Raw genomic sequence first — 20445 nt, forward strand, 5'->3', positions numbered from 1 at the left:
TTTCAGTTTACAAGGGATAATTTTTGAGTGCAACATAAAACATAATAATATTTTCTAGTACATGATCTAAAACAAAACAATACTGACAATATTAATTGTGCATACTTATGGGAGCAAATCACAAACTAACAACAAATGAATATGTAACAAAGTCACCATAGCTAGGAATCCCTGTGAGGTTTCATGACGAGGAATTTAAGGATGTCCGAGAGTGAGACCACACCCACCACATGGTGCCCAATGTCGACCACCACCAGTCTGTGCACCTGCACCAAGATGAGAACGCATGTAATTGTATTGCCAACTATTACTTATGGTAGGAATCAAGTCACTAAAAATAATACCGTATATATATAGTGTGTAAATTGGCGAAGTTTTTGGCGATAATTATAACGATCATGCTGCATGTGTCAATATTCAAAATTATTCGCCGCCAAATTTAACCTGTTACACTGTATTATTAACCAGAAGAGCCACATGCAACAACACGGACGTACATATACCTTAGTGGTGATCAGCCTTTGCACTATCGTGTAGAGGGACTCGTGTAAGAAGCAGGTGTGGACTCCCTCAAATCCCTGCAGGGAAAGAATCCACAATATTTAAACAAATAATAGTTATGAGGGATTACCGTGGAGCGATGCTGGAGGGCATCTCTGAGGTTAACGTCCAGGTTGTTGTAGGTCCTCTCAGCGGCAAGGTTCTGTGGGTGGAGCATGTGAAACAGGCAGCCACAACACAATCAGGGTACACGGAGGATAAATAGCATACGACTGCAACACGTTGTATTAAGCTAACCCTAACCCTAACTACATGTACGTATGAGTAAAGATACAGCAAGATATTATACTGTATACTTACAATGACGTCAAACTTGGCGTAGATGTCAATCACTTTGTTGTTTGAGTCCACAATGGGCAGGGCAGACACTCTGTTCTCATGGAAGAGGTTCAGAGCAGTGATAATGGGTGTGTCTTGAGAGGCCTGGACAGAATCAAAGCGCATGAACACCACCAACCTTAACATCAAATAATGTACGGAATTATGCTGCTAGAGTGTTTGACATTACACTGGCTCACCGTGACGATTTTCTCGTAGGTCCCCAACCCGAGCTCTTCCAAGCTTTTGAACATATACTGTGGCTGGGACTCCTCTGGGATCTGGCGGGGGACAGAACAAAGATTTAAATATCAACTACCTGCGGCCATTCTAACCGATGACAATCACTTTCTAGCTCAGAGGCAACATTGAAGAACGTACCTCACTACAGTTACAAGCACAGTGAGCCTCAACCTAATCATCAGACTACAAAAATAATTTGGCCCCTAAATACCTCACAATCAACGACCCCGTTGCTACTAGTGTGAACTGATAATTTATTGGGATAGGTTAGGTTATCAACAGAGGCTGGCTGCTTCATAGAATCACCTTCTGCATGATAATCTCCAGTATTCTCTTATGAGTAAGGATGTAGAGAGCGTTCCCAGTGACCGGGTCGATGACGGGCAGTCTATGGATCTTATGCTCCACTAGCACCTTGATGCCCTCGTACAGACTGTTTGTGTGGGGCGAGAAAACATTAGTAGGGCTTGCCAAGGAAATAGAGACATCCTGCTTTCCCATGATAATATCATAGGCTCTCTAGTCAAGGTTAATGTATTTGATTTCAGTGGAATTGTACCCAAAAGCAATCATACACATCATCTATGAAGGAACTACATGTATTAAAACAAATTTGAGTATATTAGTTGGGCCTCAAAAAAATTGAGAGAAAAAAGGCTTTGCCTGTTCTAGTCTCACCTCTCCTCAGGGCCTATCTGTATGAGTGAGGACTGGATGTTGACCACCTTTTTCTCAAAGTCCCTCCACTCCTGAATTGTCTGGTTCTCCAGCTCGTCCATACCCACCTGTGAGGGGTGTGAGTGTGTGTGTGTGTGTGTGTGTGGGAGGGGGGTGTACTCACAATTGGAGAGCGGTAGTGGTGTCTCAGGATGTTGATGAAGTCAGTGATAGTCAGCATGCCTATGTAAACACAAAGGTACATGAACCCATTGAACCAAAACAAAGCAACCACTATAATTATTGTATATACCAGAGGGTGAGACAATTGATCAATTGAACCTATTAGATGGTTAATTGTACTAGACATTTACCGACAAACTTCTGTTTGGCACTGTCCCACAGTGGGGCAGCTCTAATCCCATTGGCCACCAGTGCAAAAAAAGCTTTCTTCACCTGGAGGAAGGAGGAACATTCAAGTTGGCAATACAGTTAGAACTACTACTTCCTTGATATACTCAGAGTTTTTACTTAAATAGCATATATACATGCAAACATACACTCACCCTAAGTCTTGTGTCAAACACCACTATCTTTGTGCTGCTGGGGATAAAGTCGTAGCAAACTCCGCTCTTGGTCAGCTCAGCATAAGCCTCCTCACTGATACCTGAGAGTAGTGAGCCATGGTAACCAGACATGACATGCAGCTGTAAGCACTATTATACCTTTGTCCTCAAGACTGCAGAGATCAACAGAACTACCTTGAATCTGTGTAACAAAATCACTAATTTAGTAACGTGTGGTTGTAATAAGAACAACATTCTTTATGTGGGATAAACGTGCCATTGTTCAATTCGCATGAACAGTATTTTAAACACACACACTATACTTACAGAGGTAGTTGAGGGAGCAAGGGATGCTTTGCGAAATGACTTCTTGGCCACTGATGAACCTCTCCCACTATCACCAGAATCAGGTACAGACGAGCTTAGGTAGGAAGCCAGTCCAAGACAAACTCCAGAGTCATCTCGAAATTTACCAGGTATCGGATTCTTTGTCATTCCCGGAGCATAATTCTTGTTCCGGCTATTAGCTTCCTCTATGGATTTCGCTCTTGGACGCTCGCCTATAACTTTTGACCCTGGAGGTGCTGTAATCACGGGTCTTCGACTTCCCGGCAATTCGGTGGGATTTGTAGTGTCAAGTGGCGTAGTGGTTGGAAAAAACCCCACCTGAACTTTGGTATCATCAGCGCGTACAATACCAGCACCTGAGGGCACATTCCTATCTCCTTTGAGCTTGTTGCTATTACGGCTGTTTGAGGCTCCGGTATTGGCCATGTCTCTGTTACCAATGTGTGTGGGTGGCTTCTGTTCTGGTCCGCTCTCCTTGGTGACGGGCACTTCTCTTGTCTCGTTTCCAGATGTGTTCCACTCCCAAAGTGCGTCGGAATTGATAATGGCTTTTTCGTAACTATTGATGCTAGAATCTGAATAATTTGGCTCTAAAATACCCTTTTCTTTAGCGACAGGCGTGCTGGGAGCAGTAGACCATGAAACGTCACCTGCATAGTATTATTACTATTATAATACAATGTAGCAGGAGTATAGTACTGGAACAGACCCAATTGTGGGCTTGTGGTAAAGCAGGTGATGCAACAAGCAGTGACCTCTTATTATAAATGTCTACATCACCTACACTGTACATGCACCAATGCATCTGTTCATGTACATAATAATAATAGGCCCAGTAAAATCCTATCCTAGATCCTAGGTACGTATACGTACGTACCTGACTTGAGTGATGATGAACTTTTGTTGGCCTCTAACTGGTCACTGGATTCGGCTGACAATGGGAGATTCAACTCTTCTCGGACCTGAGCAAGTCAGAGGTGAGAGATATTAAATGGATCCGGTACCCAGCTAGCTATTAATTCTGATATTATCTAATCAAGGGCACGATAAATTAACTGTAGTCTAGTATAGTCTAGTTAGCTGGATCTAAAAAATAGGCATACCTTGCTCATAACAGTAAGGTCTCGGTCCTGCAGCGTAGATCTTGTTCGCAGCAGGACCTAGCGCCTCGGGTCTTTGAATTGCATAGATCGATCGGTGATAATCGAATCATACATGAACTTAATTAACTAAGGGTTGAGGTTAGGTCAAGGTTCAGGTCAGCCATTCGCCCCCACTAGCCTCCTACGCAATTAATAAGGAGCGGAAGTGGGCGTGGAGACAAGATTAGGTTTTTAGACAATAGACTGACTGCACATGCGCAAACACACATAGCCTGTCTTGGCAAAGGGGGAGATAACCCAAGACATTTTAGGCCTAAAACGTGCACACAGACTGACTAAATTGCATGAACAGCACAATGACATTGCAGTGACATCTCTGTGCCAGACCAGTTTCTTTCCAGACAGTAAAACTTACTGAAGCCTAGATTTGGATATTGAAAAGACTAGGTTCAGAGAGCTATTGTGCACAAACACTGTGGGATGGATCCAATGGATGTATACAATTATACAGGTAGCTTGTACAGCTATAATTATGTAATATGTAATCTGGTACTTGTTATTGGATTTACCAAGTTGTGTGTGTTGTGGTTATTCCTAAGTGAATGTGGGGTTTTTGAAGGTACTGAAGCCTTAGTAAGTCTGAGTACATTATGTTCCTTTTGTGAAGAGAGTCACTTCCTCTCTATCGCTTCAATGTACGTGTTTTCTTTAACAATGCTCATTAACATTACAGCTGGCAATTCACCGTGGGAACTGTGGGAGTCAAGGCAGCAGAATGTCAACAGTTTGGGTACACTTTAACCTCGTCATGTTGAGGTACAATATGTGTGTGTGTACCTACAGCAATACACAGTCACATAATTATATTCTCTTTACAATTCCCCTGTGTCAACGTTTCACACTTAAATGGGATGTATGAGTAGTATGCTGTGTAGTACTATGCTGAAAGCAACTACTACTTTATTGGGTGTAGAGCATTGTCTCTAAACCAACATTTCCACGTTGAAGTTACTGGAATTGACTGCATGTTCCGTGCAGTGTATGTCTATCCAGTGTAGGCCTAGTGTATTCTTGGGTACACTTTCATCCCTATATGGCTTGGCGTTTTGTGGCTTTGGTATTAAACCATGGGAATCGATAATCAACAAATCAGAATCAATACCTACATGCGCCCAAGGCCAAAGTTCTGCTAGTGTACTGTTAAATATTTAACAATATTCGCTAGTAACTGAATGATTTCCGGTGTATGTGTACTGTCATATAACTCCATATATGATGACAATGGCATGTACACTTCATTCCTTTTGCATCTAGCTTGTAAACACCAAGACTGTTGCAGCCATTACAGCTGAACTTGTAGCTTGCAAGAAATCTTGCAAGATTTCAGGTTTGTTATAATCATATTTTGATATTCAGCTTGCAGTGTAGCTGTAGCAACTATAGATTGATACAGTAACATTTTTTTGCATCTTACCCATGCTGTAGGTTTCAGAACTTGCTCTCTTGCTCGCAAAAACTGCTGTCTGTTCCTGAACTGAGCATAGGAGCTAGTGTGCTGGTCTGCAACTGCTTATTGAAAGCACCTAAAAACCACAGGTATGGATCAAGTTGTTTCATTCTTCTGACCAGTATAGTGGGGCATTTACATCATGGAGATTTGTTGGAAGGGGCAGCATGCAGAATACCACAAAATGCAACTATAAGCTCAAGTGTTTGTAGGGGACTGCTGGTTATCATTAATGAAAACTAAAAAACCGCAATATGGCTTTAGTTTAGTTGTGGGTATTACCTTCATCATGTTAATTTCCTTACGCCCACAACTAGCCTTGTTTGTTATCTATGTGCAGGGAAACTTTGCTTGAGGGCTATTTGAATCTCATTAACCGTTTCACATCAGATTCTATCAGAGGAAGTCAGAAGAAGTCAGTTTTTCATCCCCCCACACAACCAAATTCCATGATGTAAGTGTTTTATTCAAGGGCTGTGTGCACACATTAGGGTAGTTCCAATGTATGGGATATCTTGTCGATCATATAAATATGATTGCAAACTTGTTGTTCACATAACTCAAACTTTCCTCAGACTAGAGAATGGACAAAGAACGACAGTTGCCTACTAACAGGACCACCTGCAGCAAGATGGGTCTCCTCATTGCCGCTATCCTTGTTCTCTGCATGCTCTTCTCCGCTGTCGCCATGGTGATGTCAATACTGACATTCAACAACCAAAGCTGGACAACAACAGAAGATGTTATCGTTGTTGAAGATGACCCAATTTGGGAGAGAGAAACACTATCTGAGGTCAGCCACTAATTAATTGATTGTATCCAACCAGATTTCCTCCCCTTTCCAGTTTTAGTGCATGCGCATGTGCACTGTATTTGGTTTCTCTCTTGATAGTTATGTGGTACGTTGCTCTATTTCAATCCTTCTTCCCATGTATACAGCTGGAGAATATGCTGGAGAAAGATGGTCTCATGAGCTTTTCCAAGTATCGTCCTAACAAGACACACCCTGCTGTTGTTGGCATAGAAACTGTACGTGTGCAGAGAGAAGATCGTGAAGCTTTGTTTGATGGTGAGTTTGTGCCCAATTTCGTATGTTTTCTAAATTTTAAACTCTCATTTTTCTTACATTTACAGATATGTGCAATTCCACCAAATCCAATTATTCGGTGAGAACTTGCAAAATTTGATAAGGTTTCTAATTTCCTAAATCACATTAGTATTAGTATTTTCTTTCAGTTTTTGATTGATTACGAATCTTCTTAAATTACTTTCACTCCCACACAGGGTTCCTTACCGTTTGCTCACATTGTGCCTAATGAGGAAATACATGAAGGATTACTAGCTAGTACTATTGGGGAAAGTAAGTAAATCTCATAATTATATCCAGCTTATTATTAGCGGAAAATTAAACTGTTGTCTTTAATTAGAGGGCCACCGAGATCCCTATGTTGTGATAACTCGATCCTGGAAATGTGGAGCCCACCGAAAGAACAATCCGTTTGGGATAATATCTGGAGGAATGGTCTTCAATCGATCGTCTGGCTACCTCATTCTACCCAAAGATGGTGTGTACTATATCTACTCACATGTGCAGTTCAAGCTACAAGATTCAGACAAGACGTATGAGACAGCTGCTCGAATGGCCGCTTGTATTCCCGGGGAGGAGTGCACAATGGATGAGTTTTTCTACACCAAACTAACGGAATCTGGAGGAACAGTGACACAACACAATTACAAGCGAACGCCCGGTGAAGGGGAGCATGGTTTATACCAAGGTGGTCTCTTCCATTTTCCAGCGGGAACTCGAATCATGATTCTGGCAAAGGACCCAAAGTTTAGGCTTCCCAGACGAGAGCAAAACTTGCCTGATAAACTGTTAACCAGTGTGCTGAAGGAGAAGTCCTACATGGGCGCCTATCTTGTTCAAGAAATAGACTATGTTTTCTGATCACGATCATTGTAAGAACACTTTTGTTTTTATGTGCACATTGTATCACATTGTATCTATGTATGTATTGTTTATGTGCACATTGTATCTATATGTATGTATGTACACAACAAAACTTTTGTAAAATAATGATGATGTAATTGAAATACAAAGGTGACTTGAATTGAATCAATAATAAAAACACACAATATAACTATTGTCGGGGTTTAGGGGCTAGCATTGGTTTCATTAATCACATGTACAGTTACTCGCAGTTTGTTCATTGTCTGTGCTTTCGGTTTAAAGTGGGTGCCTCAAAGTGATCTGGCTGACCCACTCCTTGTTCAACTATGTTTTCTGATCATCATTATAATGAATTGTTGTATTGGGAATACTTTTGTTTATGTGCAAGCATATTGTACCAGGATATTTACAATTAATTTTATTGCACAACAAAACTTTTAGTGCAGGCGATGTCATTGAAAACACACTTCATGAATTAGTACAAAAGTGACTTGAATTGAATTAGTGAAGCATAATAAAAACACACAATATAACTACTGTCTGGGTTTAGGGGCTAGCAAAGGTTTCTTGGTTCCATTAATCACAGTTCCATTAATCACAGTTCCATTAATCACAGTTGCTTGTCCCGAATGCAGTTTGTTGATTCTCTGTGCTATCGGCTTAAAGTGGGTGCCTCGAAGTGATCCGGCTGACCCACTCCTCACAAAGAACTTTGGATTGCTCTCACCCTGATCAACTGGCTGTGTCTTCTTCGTCTCTAGCTCAATAAGAACATGTGTCTTATTTCCTGGGATGACAACATCAGGAGGCACAATCGAAGCGGGCAGTTTTTTATACTTCTTAGCACTTAAGCATCTTCCTAATGGTGGTCTTGCAGGAGGTGATAAGTTTTCTTCGTCAGTTTTTCCGTTGGCTTGGTGCAGTGATTTCACTGCTTTCTCATTTGGGAATCTTCCAGTCGATCTTGGTAATATAGGTGGGGCCACAATCACTTGGTTCTTTGTCGACTCTGTTGACACTTTCAGAGGACTGTTACAGCTGATAGCATCAAATGGCTTTGAGTAAATGTGCTCATCACTCTCCTGAAGTTTCTCCGACATCTTTTCTTGCTCCATTTTCAATTTTTTTTGCTGCTCTTTCTTTAGTTTCTGAATATTGTTGATTGATTCATACGGAGAGACACTCCTTCCTTCAGGTATTGGTGGACTGGCCATGTTCCTCTTGCCGATTCGATGCTGCCTGTCCCAGTTGTAATTTAGTGGTTCGAAAGGGACAACATCGGCAGGTCTAGCGTAGCCATTGCAGTTGTCAATATCGGGACTGGTTGATGTGCTGCTCTTTGCCGAAGGGGAGGGGAGTATGGTTATTTGAGCGTATCCTTGATCCAACTCTTCATCACAAGGTAAGTCCTCCGAGCTTGTGTCTGGTATGGAGATTGTCTCTGAGTCTGTGTCGAGAGGAACAGCTGCTCCTAATAGCCCGTCACTAGGCTCCTTGTATGTGTCCACGAGTATGGCACTTCGGTGCTTCTCTGGCATGACTCGACAACTAGTTGCAGGACTGGAGCTCGCTGCAGATGAAGAAAAGGATAATGGCTCACGATAGAGTTAGTTTTCTGCCAGCTACAAATCTTTGTGTTCGAGAATATGGACCCTCAAAGTAAGCTAACTAAAAACACATGTTGTCACATACTTACATTGCGACCTCCTCATGGGAATAGGGCTATTGTGGACGGTGGGGAAGGCACTACTGGAGCCTGGTTCAGGGATCATTATCTCACAGTACATGCCCTTTGTGTAGTTGGCCTCCGGTCGAACTACCTCTTCTTTCAGTTGGGACTTGGGCTCCACTGTCCCAAGATTCTCTGCTGACTTGTGACGCTTCAAGAGCACCCTGAAAAACAAACCACATACATAAAACAAACCACGTACATACACTGGCTACAATCTTGTTCACTTCAAGCTAAACAAAGTCTGAGAATCCATGCTTGTAAGGGTAAAGTTTAAAAAATGATGGTTACGAATGTTATAGCCACACACGTACCCAAATGCAGAGAGGGGGATGGTCTTGTCGGAGTTCTCAGTGGGGGGGCTCTGGTCCATACCAACGTGGGGGGGAGGTTGAAAGTCCAGCAAGTTTGACACCCTTTTCACAACGTCTGTCATGCGACGGTTAACCTCTGCAGGACGGGAAAAAGTGTATCTAAATGATATGTCACATCCCAGGTAGCTAGATAAGCTACAAATAACAATGTAAACAATTAGCAGACTTTGATACAAAGCACTGTAATTATACAAACCCTCAAGTGTAAATTGAATTGAGTGTGAGAGAGCTAATTGAATGATTGTAAGTTTTCTAAGCTAATTAAGAGGTAATACAAATACAGGTGGGGCAAACTACAAATCATTGGAAGTCTGTGTAAGTTTTGCATTAGACTGACAGTTGCATTAGACTAGCTGTTGAGCTACACAACGCAAAACATCGACTGTAAAGAATTATAAAATCAACACTGAAAGTAAATAACATTCCAGCATGCAACATCTCCTTGGCAACCAACTTAAAAGAAAGGTTAAACATGGCATTCACCACACCTCATGTACTTGTACAATCCCTATAATTACATTGCATCAAAGACGAGAAATCATTTCGTAGACAAATATTTGGCTAAGAACTGAAGCAAACAAACTCTCAGCAAGTGACAATGTGACTTATCAGTGACTTGACGTTAACTAAGGCCTGAGGCAATGTCTATAAGAGAATTTATTTGAGATAGTGCACAATCCTTACAAAACTTGTTAATGAGGATGCCCCTTTAATCTTATACTCACCCTCTGCCATCATGTCTGAGCTCTCTAGGGGTGTGTCCGGCAGTAGGTCGATGAGCTGCATCTGTGAGGCGTACAGCTGCTGACAGTGGCCAGAGAGAGTGATAACTCCCTCCGCTTGACACACGAGCGCTTTCTTCAACTGACTAATCTGCAGGAAACAGAGTGCTATATGGTCTCAGCTGCACACTCGATAATTATGCATGCACAATAGTTTAGCACAAATCAGAGGCATTTAATGGAAGTTTGTACCATACAGCACATTTAAGGTGTCAGGTATTGTTCACCCAAGAATAGCTCGATACACATGTATGTACTGTAACGCTACAGCTGGTGATGTGTTCATAGTGTCCATAAAGGAAGGTGGTCATGTTAGACCAGACAAGTGGTAAACAAACAAAACCAACCTTGTACAGCTCGTGTTTTTGGGCCTTGATCTCAACAGCTGCAGTGAGGCTCTCACACGAAGAAGTTTGCTGTGGACAAACACATTGATTTGAAGGCCAGGCTACAATGTATATATAGGAATGTTTATCTACACTTACAGTGTTTAGGTCTGCTTCCAGTGACTGCTTCTTCAGGTGGTCACCCTTCTTACTAGCAACATCAACCTGGCATTCAAAATAAACCAGCACTCTAAAAGTCTAATCACACAACTACCATATTACATATATTATATTATTTTAGAACACTATATATTTCAAGTGGTGTACCAACGTATAGAGTTATTACCTGTTTCTGAAGTTTGGTTATTTTTGCTGATGACCCTTGTAACTCTTTCCTTGATTCCTCCAGCACTTTTTCCTCTTGGAAGATCTGCTTGAAAGCTTTACTCAATCGCAAATGCTATAATAGGGGAAACAGAAACCACTGAAATTGATTTACCCCAGGCCACAATAAAAAAGCAAGATTCAAGTGCAATTTGATAATTCAATAAAGCCTTTGCCAAAATAGTTATAATAATTATGTAGTTTACATGGGTAGATGTACCTTCTCAGCCATTTGCTTTGTAGCTTCATTGTACATCCATTGAATGTCAGCCAACCTCTTGAAGAGTGAGAAGATGAGAGAGTTATCCTCGCCACTGGCCCATCTCAACAGCAGAGTGTGAGCTGTGTGTGTGTGTGTGTGTGTGTGTGTGTGTGTGTGTGTGTGTGTGGGGGGGGGGGGGGGCATAACATATATAGGAGGAAAGATATCCGATTGTGTGAGCTGACATACAAACTGTGAATAGTAACAGACACATGCAACACTTGTGCAGTATATATTATATATAAATAGACACAGGTGCATAACTTAGCAACTACAACACGGCTCTAAGAAACCAACCATGTACACAAAACTATACAACAGCATGACTGATTGTTGGTATACAAGTTTATAGAGTCTTGCTATAAAGTTTCCAAACTTTAGAGTCACAGTGTGTACACAAGTGTGCAGCCAATCCATATAAATACTAACAGGATCTACTGCTGAATGAAGTTACATTTGAAGGCTTTCTGATCAGAAGGCTACATGAAGCACACAAGTGTGAATCACTGCATACAATATTACTAGAATGTTTTGCGAGCAACAAACATAAGTGAGCTTTGATCACAATAAAATCGTAACACCTACATTAGTACTGGTACACACGATTCTTGCCAGAATGCAATTAGATTGCAAAGGGCCAATTTTTCTGCTGATTTGGCTCATTCGTAAAGGTTTTTACCCACAAAATATTCTAGTAATACAGTCATTTAAAGTATGGTGCAGCTTCGTACAATCATAATTTATCTTAATGCTATTGTAGTTTACACAAATTGGTAACAAATGGGGATCTTGTGCCAGATAATGAGGATAATTATAAGCTGTTGTTTGATCAATTATATTATTATCTCTACATAATTGAATTTAGCACTTTCACTGTGGGCAGAGATTACGAGTTGCTATGGTACTTAATACAAAAGGAAGAAAGGACTGCGTATGAAAGAGACTCGGGACTTCTTGAAGGAATGGCAGGAAATAATGTAAAACCACATATACATCATAGTTTGGTTTCAAGAAGGGATGGTAAGCTTGCTTAATTAATACACGATGTTCAGAATTATACTGAAACTACAGGATCTTTGCAACATCAACAATAGAGTTGAGCGTTCCATATACTTTGCACCACTGGTCTTCCATTATAACACTCAACCCTCAACGCTTTTTGTTGATGTTGCAAAGATTCTGCAAAACACACTGTATGGCTGGCTACCTTACAGGGAATAAGTTTGTAAACCACCTTAGTTTACAATCATATTAATAACACAATGCGTGTGTAATCATGAACTAGTATAGAACAATATCTCGGTAGTAAGAGTGCATCATTGCGAAAGGTACTAAAATGGTAACCTAGCAATGATTAAGGAAAGTGTGGAGTAAGCACAAAGGAGGGAGCATAGTGCTGCTCAGCTGCAGTAAATGCTCAGCTGCAGTAAATAGCCAGATGTTGTACAAGTGTGCATGATCTTAGGGGGCCCTCCACTAATGTGGTAATAGTTGCTAAGCAATTATGTGCTTACACACGTCACAGTGCTCACACCATCCTTTCATGATAATATGATGATAACCAGAAGTACACCAATCCACCCTAATCCAGAAGCTAACAGCCATGATTTCACCTACCACGTAAGTAGGAAATCACATTCTACTATGACTGCCACTGTAATGGCTCTCTTAGACTAGTGCATGCTCACTTTGATATACAGAGGATTTCAGGTTGGTTGACTGTTAGTCACGACCACACTGTGTGTTTCTTCCTACTAATGCAATAGTGGTACTTTTAATTAACTAACAGTCAACCAACTTGAAATCCTCTGCACTGTAAACTGCTGCAGAATGCACTGCACAAGTATGTGTGTGCCGAGTACTTTACAGTGATGGCCATGTTTGCAATAATCACAGCAGCTAGCTGAACAAGCATGGTTTGGTGGTATACTGGAAGTATGGTTTGCTAGCTGGTTAATTGTTTACAAAGCTAGCTCACCTTTTGTTCTGGAAGATGACACTTTGATAATAGCATCATGCACAGCTTGCTCTCCCTGCAAGAGGTCCTCCGTTAAGTCTAGAGCTCTGCGCTTAAACATCTCACTTGCTGCAACAATCTGTATTTACTTTAATGGTTGGTTCCTGAATCCTGAGGTTAACAGTATATATGGCAAATTGATGATCTCTAACCACGTGTAGACTGGAGGCAACGCCTTCTTTTATCAAAAGGGGTGTGTCCGAAAACAAATTTCGCTAAGATAGAAATGTAAAGTGCAAATTTCGGAGGTGTGGCAGCATGCATGCCTGGGCTAGCTGGTCTGCTGGTACATGGTAAACATAGAAGCTCATGAGCTAGCTAGCTGTGAAGAGGAGACACTATAAACAATTGAATATTGGCTGCTCTACTGAATGTGCTCCCCAGGATCCACTCAAGATGCATGTGTGATTGTCAAGCTGGGCACATTTATAACATTAATAAAACTTTGACCTGAGATAATTAAAAGTGGGTGAGTTTGGTGCACCTACTATATTTGTCGTCTGTTTTAGTCACTGTTGTGGGTTATGCATCCTTGTGGTTGATTCATGACATGCAGCTTGGAAATGGATTGGTCCATGAGAGAGTCAAAGTTGCTGATGTGGCCAATATTCAGTCTACTTGATATCAACTTTTTACAGAATGTCAAATTGGCATGTGTGTTTGGCTCGGCAGCTAATGAAGCCCTACTAGTGACCAAGGACAACGAGGTGTATGCTCTCGGGGCTAACGACAACGGTTGCCTTGGTATCGGCGACTCTAGGAGCTCTCTGTTACCACAGAAAGTGGAGCAGCTCTGTAATAAAGGTATGACATCATTTTCATACCACGAATACACTCGTCAAAAAATAATTTTCTCACCAGGTATTTCTCAGTTTGTGTTTGGAAGTGGACCGCATGTGATTGGCATAACTACGGATGGACAACTTTATAGCTGGGGGCATAACGGATATGGACAGTTGGGGCAGGGAGTGTCAATCATAATTGGACAGGGATGCACTCCCGAGAGAATCCAGGGGGTGCTTGAGGGGGTCAAGGTGACGAAAGTTGCGTGTGGGGGTCACCACACTCTGGCTCTCACGCAAGGAGGGGACGTGAGTGATGAAATGATCTAATGCAATCAGAAACCATTCTTACTTCCTCTAACTAGGACAATTCAATATTCTAGCTTCATTGTGACTTCATTGAAGCTGTAGAGATGGTTTCTGTACATGTTGTGCATAAAATCAATGGCTACGCACTTGATATTGTTTCTATCATGGCTGCTAAGGTACTATAAATGCATAATTCTCTCTTCTTGTACACACTGTGTAGGTGTATGCTTGGGGCTACAACAACTACGGACAGGTGGGGTCAGGAGACATGACCAACCATACCACACCAACACGAGTGGAGGATGTACTAGGTGTGTACTGTAGAGACGCGTGTTCCATTGTTTTGTGTGTGGCACAGACCACCTCTAATGGACCACACCTTGTCCACTCATTAGTAGGTGGCCTAAGTGCTGCTTTCTGTGTACAATTTAGCCCTCCGGACTAGATCTGCACTAGCTCCAGTGGGGAAAGGTTCTGGGTGTAATATTAAGTGATGTCCGAAACAGCTTCTAGTATAGACATTCCTATACACCCTACAGTTACATAATTTATGCAGTTCCTTATAGTTTAATACCTTTGTTCTCCTCACAGTTGGAGTGGGGTGTGTATCTGTGTCATGTGCCCAAGCCTCGTCACTGGCCCTCTCACAGAAGGGGGAGGTTTTCACCTGGGGATACAACGGGTTCGGACATCTCGGGATCGGCTCTTACTCCAATCAGTGCACTCCACGCAGAGCACAACTGCATGACGTGTATATCAAGGAAGTGAGTGTATAATTATAAAGGCATGTTGTAAAAGGAGGAATGCGGACTGGAATGAATTATGGAACGGAATAATTATGATAAAAAGAAAGCATGCAGGTGATGCTCTGTACATAATTATACAGATATAGCAGAATTAAGCCTTTTATGCAGAAGACTAGTTATCTATGAGTAATACCCTTAATGTTACTATTATAGACGGGTATTAATTTTAGCGTTTGTTTTTAGGGTACTAATTTTGGCGGATTTGTAGCAAATTCATTACCACAATATAATTCTCAAAGATGTACAAGTATGAGTTTTAAGGTTGAATGGAAAGTTTGGAGTCAGATACAGATGAAAAGGGCTAGCTTGCTTAGCATACTCTCAAAAGTACATTACATTAGTACATTAGAAAAAAAGAAGAAAACATTTTTTTTATTTTTTTTATGAGATTCATAATTAAATAATTGCGTTTTATTATTAGCGTGTACTTAATTTAGCGTTAATTACAAATTTGCTAAAATTAGTACCCATAATAAGGTAATTGATAAAAGTTTAAAAGTTACGGCTGTTTAACTGCAACCCCCACCTCGGCTCCGTTTAATCAATGGTTTGGAGACTCTTTCAGCTGTCATAACTTGAAAGCTTAGAAAGAGACCTTTAAAATGCTATCATCAAAGTTCATATTCGGAAGATGAAAGAATTTGCCAAATACTATGAATTATATATAGCCCATGGTCCAAGGAAATTATGTACCCAACAAAATGTTGCACATCATATTAATCAGAAAATCAATTGTTGAAATTGGATTAATGATAAAGTTATGGCTGTTGAAATAATTATGTTCAACTGAGATCTAATGTAAGAATAGAAGATACTGAGCTTTGTTTTACTGTGTCAAGTTCTGTGTGTGTATATCTCCCCCCCCCCCCCCCATTCAGATTCTATATACCATTGCTATACCATCCCAGAGGAGGTACAACAGACGTGATGCAGCTCACTAATTAGCAAGCAATTAGCCTCTAATCGGCAATAAAAGTTGTACGTGGGCGGATAATTAGTATTCAATTACTGAGCTGCACCACACCTATCGTACCTTCTCTGATACCATCATATCTGTTGTTCCATGTTCCGTTCCATATTTCATTCCATTCCGCATTCCTCCTTTTACAATATGCCGTATATTAAATTAATGTTGTTGTACATGTGGTGACGATGACCCTTTACCATACACTATAATTGTGATTAATTTGTCATTATTAAAGTCAGAACCTCTACCAATTATAACTTGATTAGATCATTACCTAATTTCCTGCATGCTCACAGGTAGTGTGTGGGTATGCTCATGTCCTGGCCCTCACTGACGATGGCAAGCTGTATGCCTGGGGCTCTAACGTGTATGGTCAGCTGGGAAACGGGACAAAGACCAACCTCCTCATGCCATCACAGGTGGCCGGAGACCTGGGAAGGTTAGCTAGGTGTTTATATGCACAGCTGTCTGGGAGATTTGATTGTGTTTTGTAGGTTTGTAGAGATAGCAGCCAGCCACAACAGTCACATCTCTGCTGCCACCCTACTCAATCAAAAGGTACAAATTTGGTAATGTTGAGGGACCAAAGATTTGCATTTTTGGATCACCAACCACTATAAAGTATGTATTTTCACAGGTGTTCATGTGGGGCATGTGTCGTGGTCAGAGTGTACTGTCTCCCCTGGAGACCAAGTTCTCCTCCCTGGACGACATCTTTGCCTGCTTTGCCACCCCCTCCAGTATGTGGAGAACCATCACAACAGGTGAGTGGGTGTATCAGTAGTGGCCGGGGGTCACTAAATTAACAGGTAGCCTCTAGCTATGTGATAGATTGGTGAGCAGCATTGTTAACCATCCTCATGATACCTAACCTATTACTGGCAAGCTTACCAAGCTTGTACGTGTGCTAACTGTACTAAATGCATTTTTGAGGGCCTGCTAAACCATAGATTGAAGAGTTAGAGGGATAGGAAACGGTTGGTATCTCGAGTAACATCCGCGCTACGCTGCGGTTTAATCGAGGCCATCACAACAATATCTATTTCTACACCCAGTGCAATAAACTACAAGTAACTGTGCTTAGTCCGTGCAACTCACTTATATTTCAAGGTCTATACCTATTGTAGTAGTCATAACCAGCACGCTTACACGTTACATGTTCCAATAGCTCTAAAACAGCCTTGGGAACATATAACTTTATTGGAAAGTCTCTTTTTACTGGGTGTGGTCAGTCATTAGCAAGTACTACACGTGGCTCATGGACTAGGCATTTTATAAGTTGCTAGAAAGAGATGATGTCTCGAGGAAACACAGCTTTGGGAGTTACCAGGCAAAAATGTGCTTAATAGCCTCGTTCATAGGGCGTAACGCGGATAATTTTCGAGGCTCCACTGCAGCAGATTCAATGTAAAATCATCACGTGCACCACTCCGTTTCCTATCCCTCTAACTCTTCAATCTATGGCTAAACCAAGCCTTAAAATATAATGGCTTGCCAACTGTTCCACGTGGTCACCTCTGGTGATGAAGCACTTGCAGCCTGTGTTGTGTACTATAATGTCCCACCTTTATATAGTATATATATTTTATGCATACATGTATGTATATAAGGGGCATGTGTTTGTTGTGGTTGCAGAGAAGGAGGAGGCTAGAGGACTGGTCAAGTGCATTGCCGAGCGGTTTGATGACGTTGTGAGTAGTGTATTGGTATTGACGTATGTGCTATTTATATTCAATGGCTGGCTGGCTGGCTGGCTGGCTGGTGTATAGTGTACATCTGTTTATATTCTAATTCTAAGAGCCTAAACCACATCCAAAGATTTCCCTGTTCATTTACAACCATGTGTTGTACTGGTAGGGTTGCATTCGGCTGTAATGTGTTGTGTGTGTGTGCTCCACTACAGAACACCTCAGATCTGGCTGTGATAGTCCAGGGTAAGAAGATACATGTACACAGAGCCATTCTCAGAATGAGGTAAGCACAAAAAACTACAACATGAGCAAAGCATTAATTTTTGTTCATGGAATTTAGGAACAACACCTTAATTACACACAGTTGCATAGTAAGCCATTTCCTGTGAAAGTTAGGTTGCTAGTGCCTAAGGGTAGTTCCAGTATCTGCCACTGTTTACTCTAGGCCATATTTATAAGTGAAAACCACACAAAAAGTTTAGCAGCTAAGTGGTTTGTTGGAGTCTTTCCCTTTTAAATCAATCAATCAACTAACCAACCAACCAGTAACCACATTACAAATGGGAACCTATACAATGAGAACCTAAAGGGACTGGGGATGCAGATTGAGCTTATGGACTGTAAATATCCCCTTTATCTAACATAACTGTTGTGATACATTTCTGTGCAGGTGTGAGCACTTCTACTCCATGTTCCAGCAAGGGAGGTGGAATGAGGGCCAGTCAGAGTAAGTGAAGACCATGCATACACATTCGTTATAGTGCATGCAGAAGGGATTTTCCCGTTGATAAGCTAATGATGTAATTGGTGGTGTACTTATTGTTGGCGTGTTATTCGATTGTGTTAAAGTTGTTTTCCAAATATCATGGTTTCATTATCAAGCCTTTCCTACCTCCAATGATAATTGTTATTTTGTATGCTGCAGCACCATCGAAATCTGCCATTTCCCCTACTCCATCTACTACGCTTTCCTCAAGTACCTGTACACTGACCGGATAGAAGTCTCGAGCACTGAGGAGGCCATTGGTGAGTGTGACTGCATGCATAGGGGTGGGGCTCAGTAATTTTGAGCACTGGTCCAATTTCTAGTTAGATGAGCCATCCTAAAAATTGAGCATTTTTTCCCTCCCCATGGTTTTTACTGAGAACCAGATGAAAAAAAATTATGGAGACACCATAATATGATTACTATATAGGCAGCCATACATGTATGTCATATTGTAAGTATCCAGTGGAGTGTCGGTGTGTGTTGTGTTTGCATCCCTAAAGTCTGTAAGAATGACTCAGAAGTAGCTCTTTGCAGAAACAGTTTACAATTTGAAATCCCTGGGACTTTTAGACAGTTGATTCCAAGTTGTAAATATGTATCACATTCCTAGGTAGTGTTGAAGTACGCACAAGGGAGTGTTTTTAGTCTGTACTGGGACTTTTATTCGGCAGTGTTTTTGTCTGTACTGGGACTTTTATATTAGGCGTGCTTTTTCCTCATGTGCACCACCTTGCCATTGATTGCTTATTTTCATTCAAAGAAAACATTCCATTCCCAACGCCTTTACACTACTATACAACGACTATTATTGTGTATTCTTCTAAGAGGTGGTTAGAGATGAAAAGCAATCCATATCCAAAATATACCCTCTACTTCTAGTTTTCCCAGTACTTCACTCTGGAATTAGACTAACAATCAGAACACTGGTAACCTACTGTAGTGCTCCAGTGTAATCACTAGAGAGCACTTAATTGTCTGCATGACATGACATTGGAAATGATCAGGATATAATGGTAGCATCCACATACAGGTATACTGGACCTAGCTGACTCGTACTGTGAGACTGACCTCAAGAACAAGTGCGAGCGGCTCATTTGTCAGCGGGTCACTGTCGACAACGCCATCACTCTCTTTGCAGTGGCACACAAGTACAAAACACAGGCAAGTGTGCAAGTGTATTAGGGAGGTGCACATTATGCAGGAATTTCTTTGGGCCTTGCTCCCCCAGAAAATAATGTTACCTAGAGAGGTGTCACGCCCCTTTTTCACATAGCTAAATGGCTGAACTAATTGAACTGAGGCCTCAGATTGAAGAAGTTTACTAAGAGTGGAGTTGGAACAGCACGTTTGCTAACAACCCCTTATGTATAGGGGAAGCTGAAGCTACTTCATAGTGTTGTGTCTGCTGTGTTCGTGTAGCAGCTATCTGTGCTCTTAAACAGTGACATACATTTGAATTTGTGAGAAAAATTGTATTAATTAGCATGTCTCGAGAATTTGGGAATAGAATTTTGGGACGTTACAAAAGCATAATGTGCTCCTCCCTGAAGTGTATACCACCCTTTGTTGTGATTACAATAGCATTAATTTTATTGTCAGTTGAGACTAAAAGTTTTATTGAACTTTGTTTTTCTCTGCAGGCGTTGACCGACCAGTGTATGAGGTTCGCACTTAATCACATGACTCAAATCGTCCAATCAGAAGCGTTTGACCAGTTGGAAAGCTCACTAGCAAAGAACTTTGTACAAAAAGCGGCAGGTCTAGGAGCATTTAACTCATGACTTTTTAACCCATGACTCAATAGGAATTATCACGATATAAGATTGTGATTTTTTAAGCATTCAGTCAAGATTATGTACTTTCAATACTTATTTCAAACTATTTATTTCATTGTTTCAACCTGTTGAACATAACTGTTAAAATTAACAAATTACATCATTTGCTTTCACTGATCGTGGAGCTATAGCTAGCTTTGTAGGGCATTATGTAACCA

At 41.2% G+C, this 20445-nt stretch overlaps 4 protein-coding genes across 6 annotated transcripts; 2 read left to right on the forward strand and 2 right to left on the reverse strand.

Moving 5' to 3' along the window:
* LOC135341444 (5'-AMP-activated protein kinase subunit gamma-1-like) lies at positions 1-3952 on the reverse strand. Its single transcript, XM_064538000.1, has 14 exons — positions 3797-3952; positions 3571-3655; positions 2673-3343; positions 2505-2547; positions 2346-2446; positions 2154-2235; positions 1964-2022; positions 1801-1907; positions 1429-1555; positions 1080-1160; positions 862-984; positions 632-703; positions 504-578; positions 1-266 (listed from the first exon to the last, which is right to left on the reverse strand). The coding sequence occupies exons 1-14, from the start codon at positions 3803-3805 to the stop codon at positions 162-164; spliced, it is 1740 nt and encodes a 579-aa protein (XP_064394070.1). The 5' UTR covers positions 3806-3952; the 3' UTR covers positions 1-161.
* A 127-nt stretch (positions 3953-4079) lies between these two features.
* On the forward strand, positions 4080-7380 carry LOC135341450 (uncharacterized). Of its 2 annotated transcripts, none has more exons than XM_064538008.1 (10): positions 4080-4307; positions 4530-4612; positions 5111-5183; positions 5282-5392; positions 5644-5757; positions 5879-6096; positions 6243-6372; positions 6438-6469; positions 6588-6663; positions 6731-7380. In XM_064538008.1, exons 6-10 carry the CDS (start codon positions 5887-5889, stop codon positions 7249-7251), a joined length of 969 nt encoding a protein of 322 aa, XP_064394078.1. In that variant the 5' UTR covers positions 4080-4307; positions 4530-4612; positions 5111-5183; positions 5282-5392; positions 5644-5757; positions 5879-5886; the 3' UTR covers positions 7252-7380. The 2 variants fall into 2 exon arrangements, with proteins under 2 accessions (XP_064394078.1, XP_064394079.1); XM_064538009.1 differs by having other exon boundaries at positions 5694-5757.
* Positions 7381-7652: 272 nt separating this feature from the next.
* Positions 7653-13293, reverse strand: LOC135341440 (uncharacterized). Its single transcript, XM_064537997.1, has 9 exons — positions 13090-13293; positions 11070-11191; positions 10812-10925; positions 10625-10690; positions 10487-10555; positions 10083-10230; positions 9298-9433; positions 8951-9147; positions 7653-8824 (listed from the first exon to the last, which is right to left on the reverse strand). The coding sequence occupies exons 1-9, from the start codon at positions 13187-13189 to the stop codon at positions 7788-7790; spliced, it is 1989 nt and encodes a 662-aa protein (XP_064394067.1). The 5' UTR covers positions 13190-13293; the 3' UTR covers positions 7653-7787.
* Positions 13294-13391: 98 nt separating this feature from the next.
* LOC135341446 (RCC1 and BTB domain-containing protein 1-like) lies at positions 13392-20382 on the forward strand. Of its 2 annotated transcripts, none has more exons than XM_064538002.1 (14): positions 13392-13597; positions 13685-13932; positions 13990-14219; positions 14440-14530; positions 14811-14983; positions 16289-16431; positions 16487-16550; positions 16630-16756; positions 17628-17683; positions 17896-17966; positions 18354-18410; positions 18609-18709; positions 19483-19613; positions 20093-20382. In XM_064538002.1, exons 2-14 carry the CDS (start codon positions 13692-13694, stop codon positions 20231-20233), a joined length of 1626 nt encoding a protein of 541 aa, XP_064394072.1. In that variant the 5' UTR covers positions 13392-13597; positions 13685-13691; the 3' UTR covers positions 20234-20382. The 2 variants fall into 2 exon arrangements, with proteins under 2 accessions (XP_064394072.1, XP_064394074.1); XM_064538004.1 differs by having other exon boundaries at positions 13392-13593.
* Positions 20383-20445: the final 63 nt, after the last annotated feature.

The sequence above is a fragment of the Halichondria panicea genome, chromosome 9 (genome assembly GCF_963675165.1).
Source record: "Halichondria panicea chromosome 9, odHalPani1.1, whole genome shotgun sequence".
NCBI lineage: Eukaryota > Metazoa > Porifera > Demospongiae > Suberitida > Halichondriidae > Halichondria > Halichondria panicea.

Coding starts and splice junctions, on each gene's coding strand:
- LOC135341444 (XM_064538000.1), bottom strand. Junction 2,023..2,153: donor TGCCAAACAGAAGTTTGTCG/GTAAATGTCTAG, acceptor GTGTTTACATAG/GCATGCTGACTATCACTGAC. Junction 1,908..1,963: donor ACCACTACCGCTCTCCAATT/GTGAGTACACCC, acceptor CACCCCTCACAG/GTGGGTATGGACGAGCTGGA.
- LOC135341450 (XM_064538008.1), top strand. CDS start 5,887: ATGGACAAAGAACGACAGTTGCCTACTAACAGGACCACCTGCAGCAAG. Junction 6,097..6,242: donor AGAGAGAAACACTATCTGAG/GTCAGCCACTAA, acceptor CCATGTATACAG/CTGGAGAATATGCTGGAGAA. Junction 6,470..6,587: donor CCACCAAATCCAATTATTCG/GTGAGAACTTGC, acceptor ACTCCCACACAG/GGTTCCTTACCGTTTGCTCA.
- LOC135341440 (XM_064537997.1), bottom strand. CDS start 13,189: ATGTTTAAGCGCAGAGCTCTAGACTTAACGGAGGACCTCTTGCAGGGA. Junction 9,434..10,082: donor CTCAGACATGATGGCAGAGG/GTGAGTATAAGA, acceptor CCCGTCCTGCAG/AGGTTAACCGTCGCATGACA. Junction 9,148..9,297: donor ATCCCCCTCTCTGCATTTGG/GTACGTGTGTGG, acceptor TTTGTTTTTCAG/GGTGCTCTTGAAGCGTCACA.
- LOC135341446 (XM_064538002.1), top strand. CDS start 13,692: ATGGATTGGTCCATGAGAGAGTCAAAGTTGCTGATGTGGCCAATATTC. Junction 16,551..16,629: donor CCACCCTACTCAATCAAAAG/GTACAAATTTGG, acceptor GTATTTTCACAG/GTGTTCATGTGGGGCATGTG. Junction 18,710..19,482: donor GAGCACTGAGGAGGCCATTG/GTGAGTGTGACT, acceptor ATCCACATACAG/GTATACTGGACCTAGCTGAC.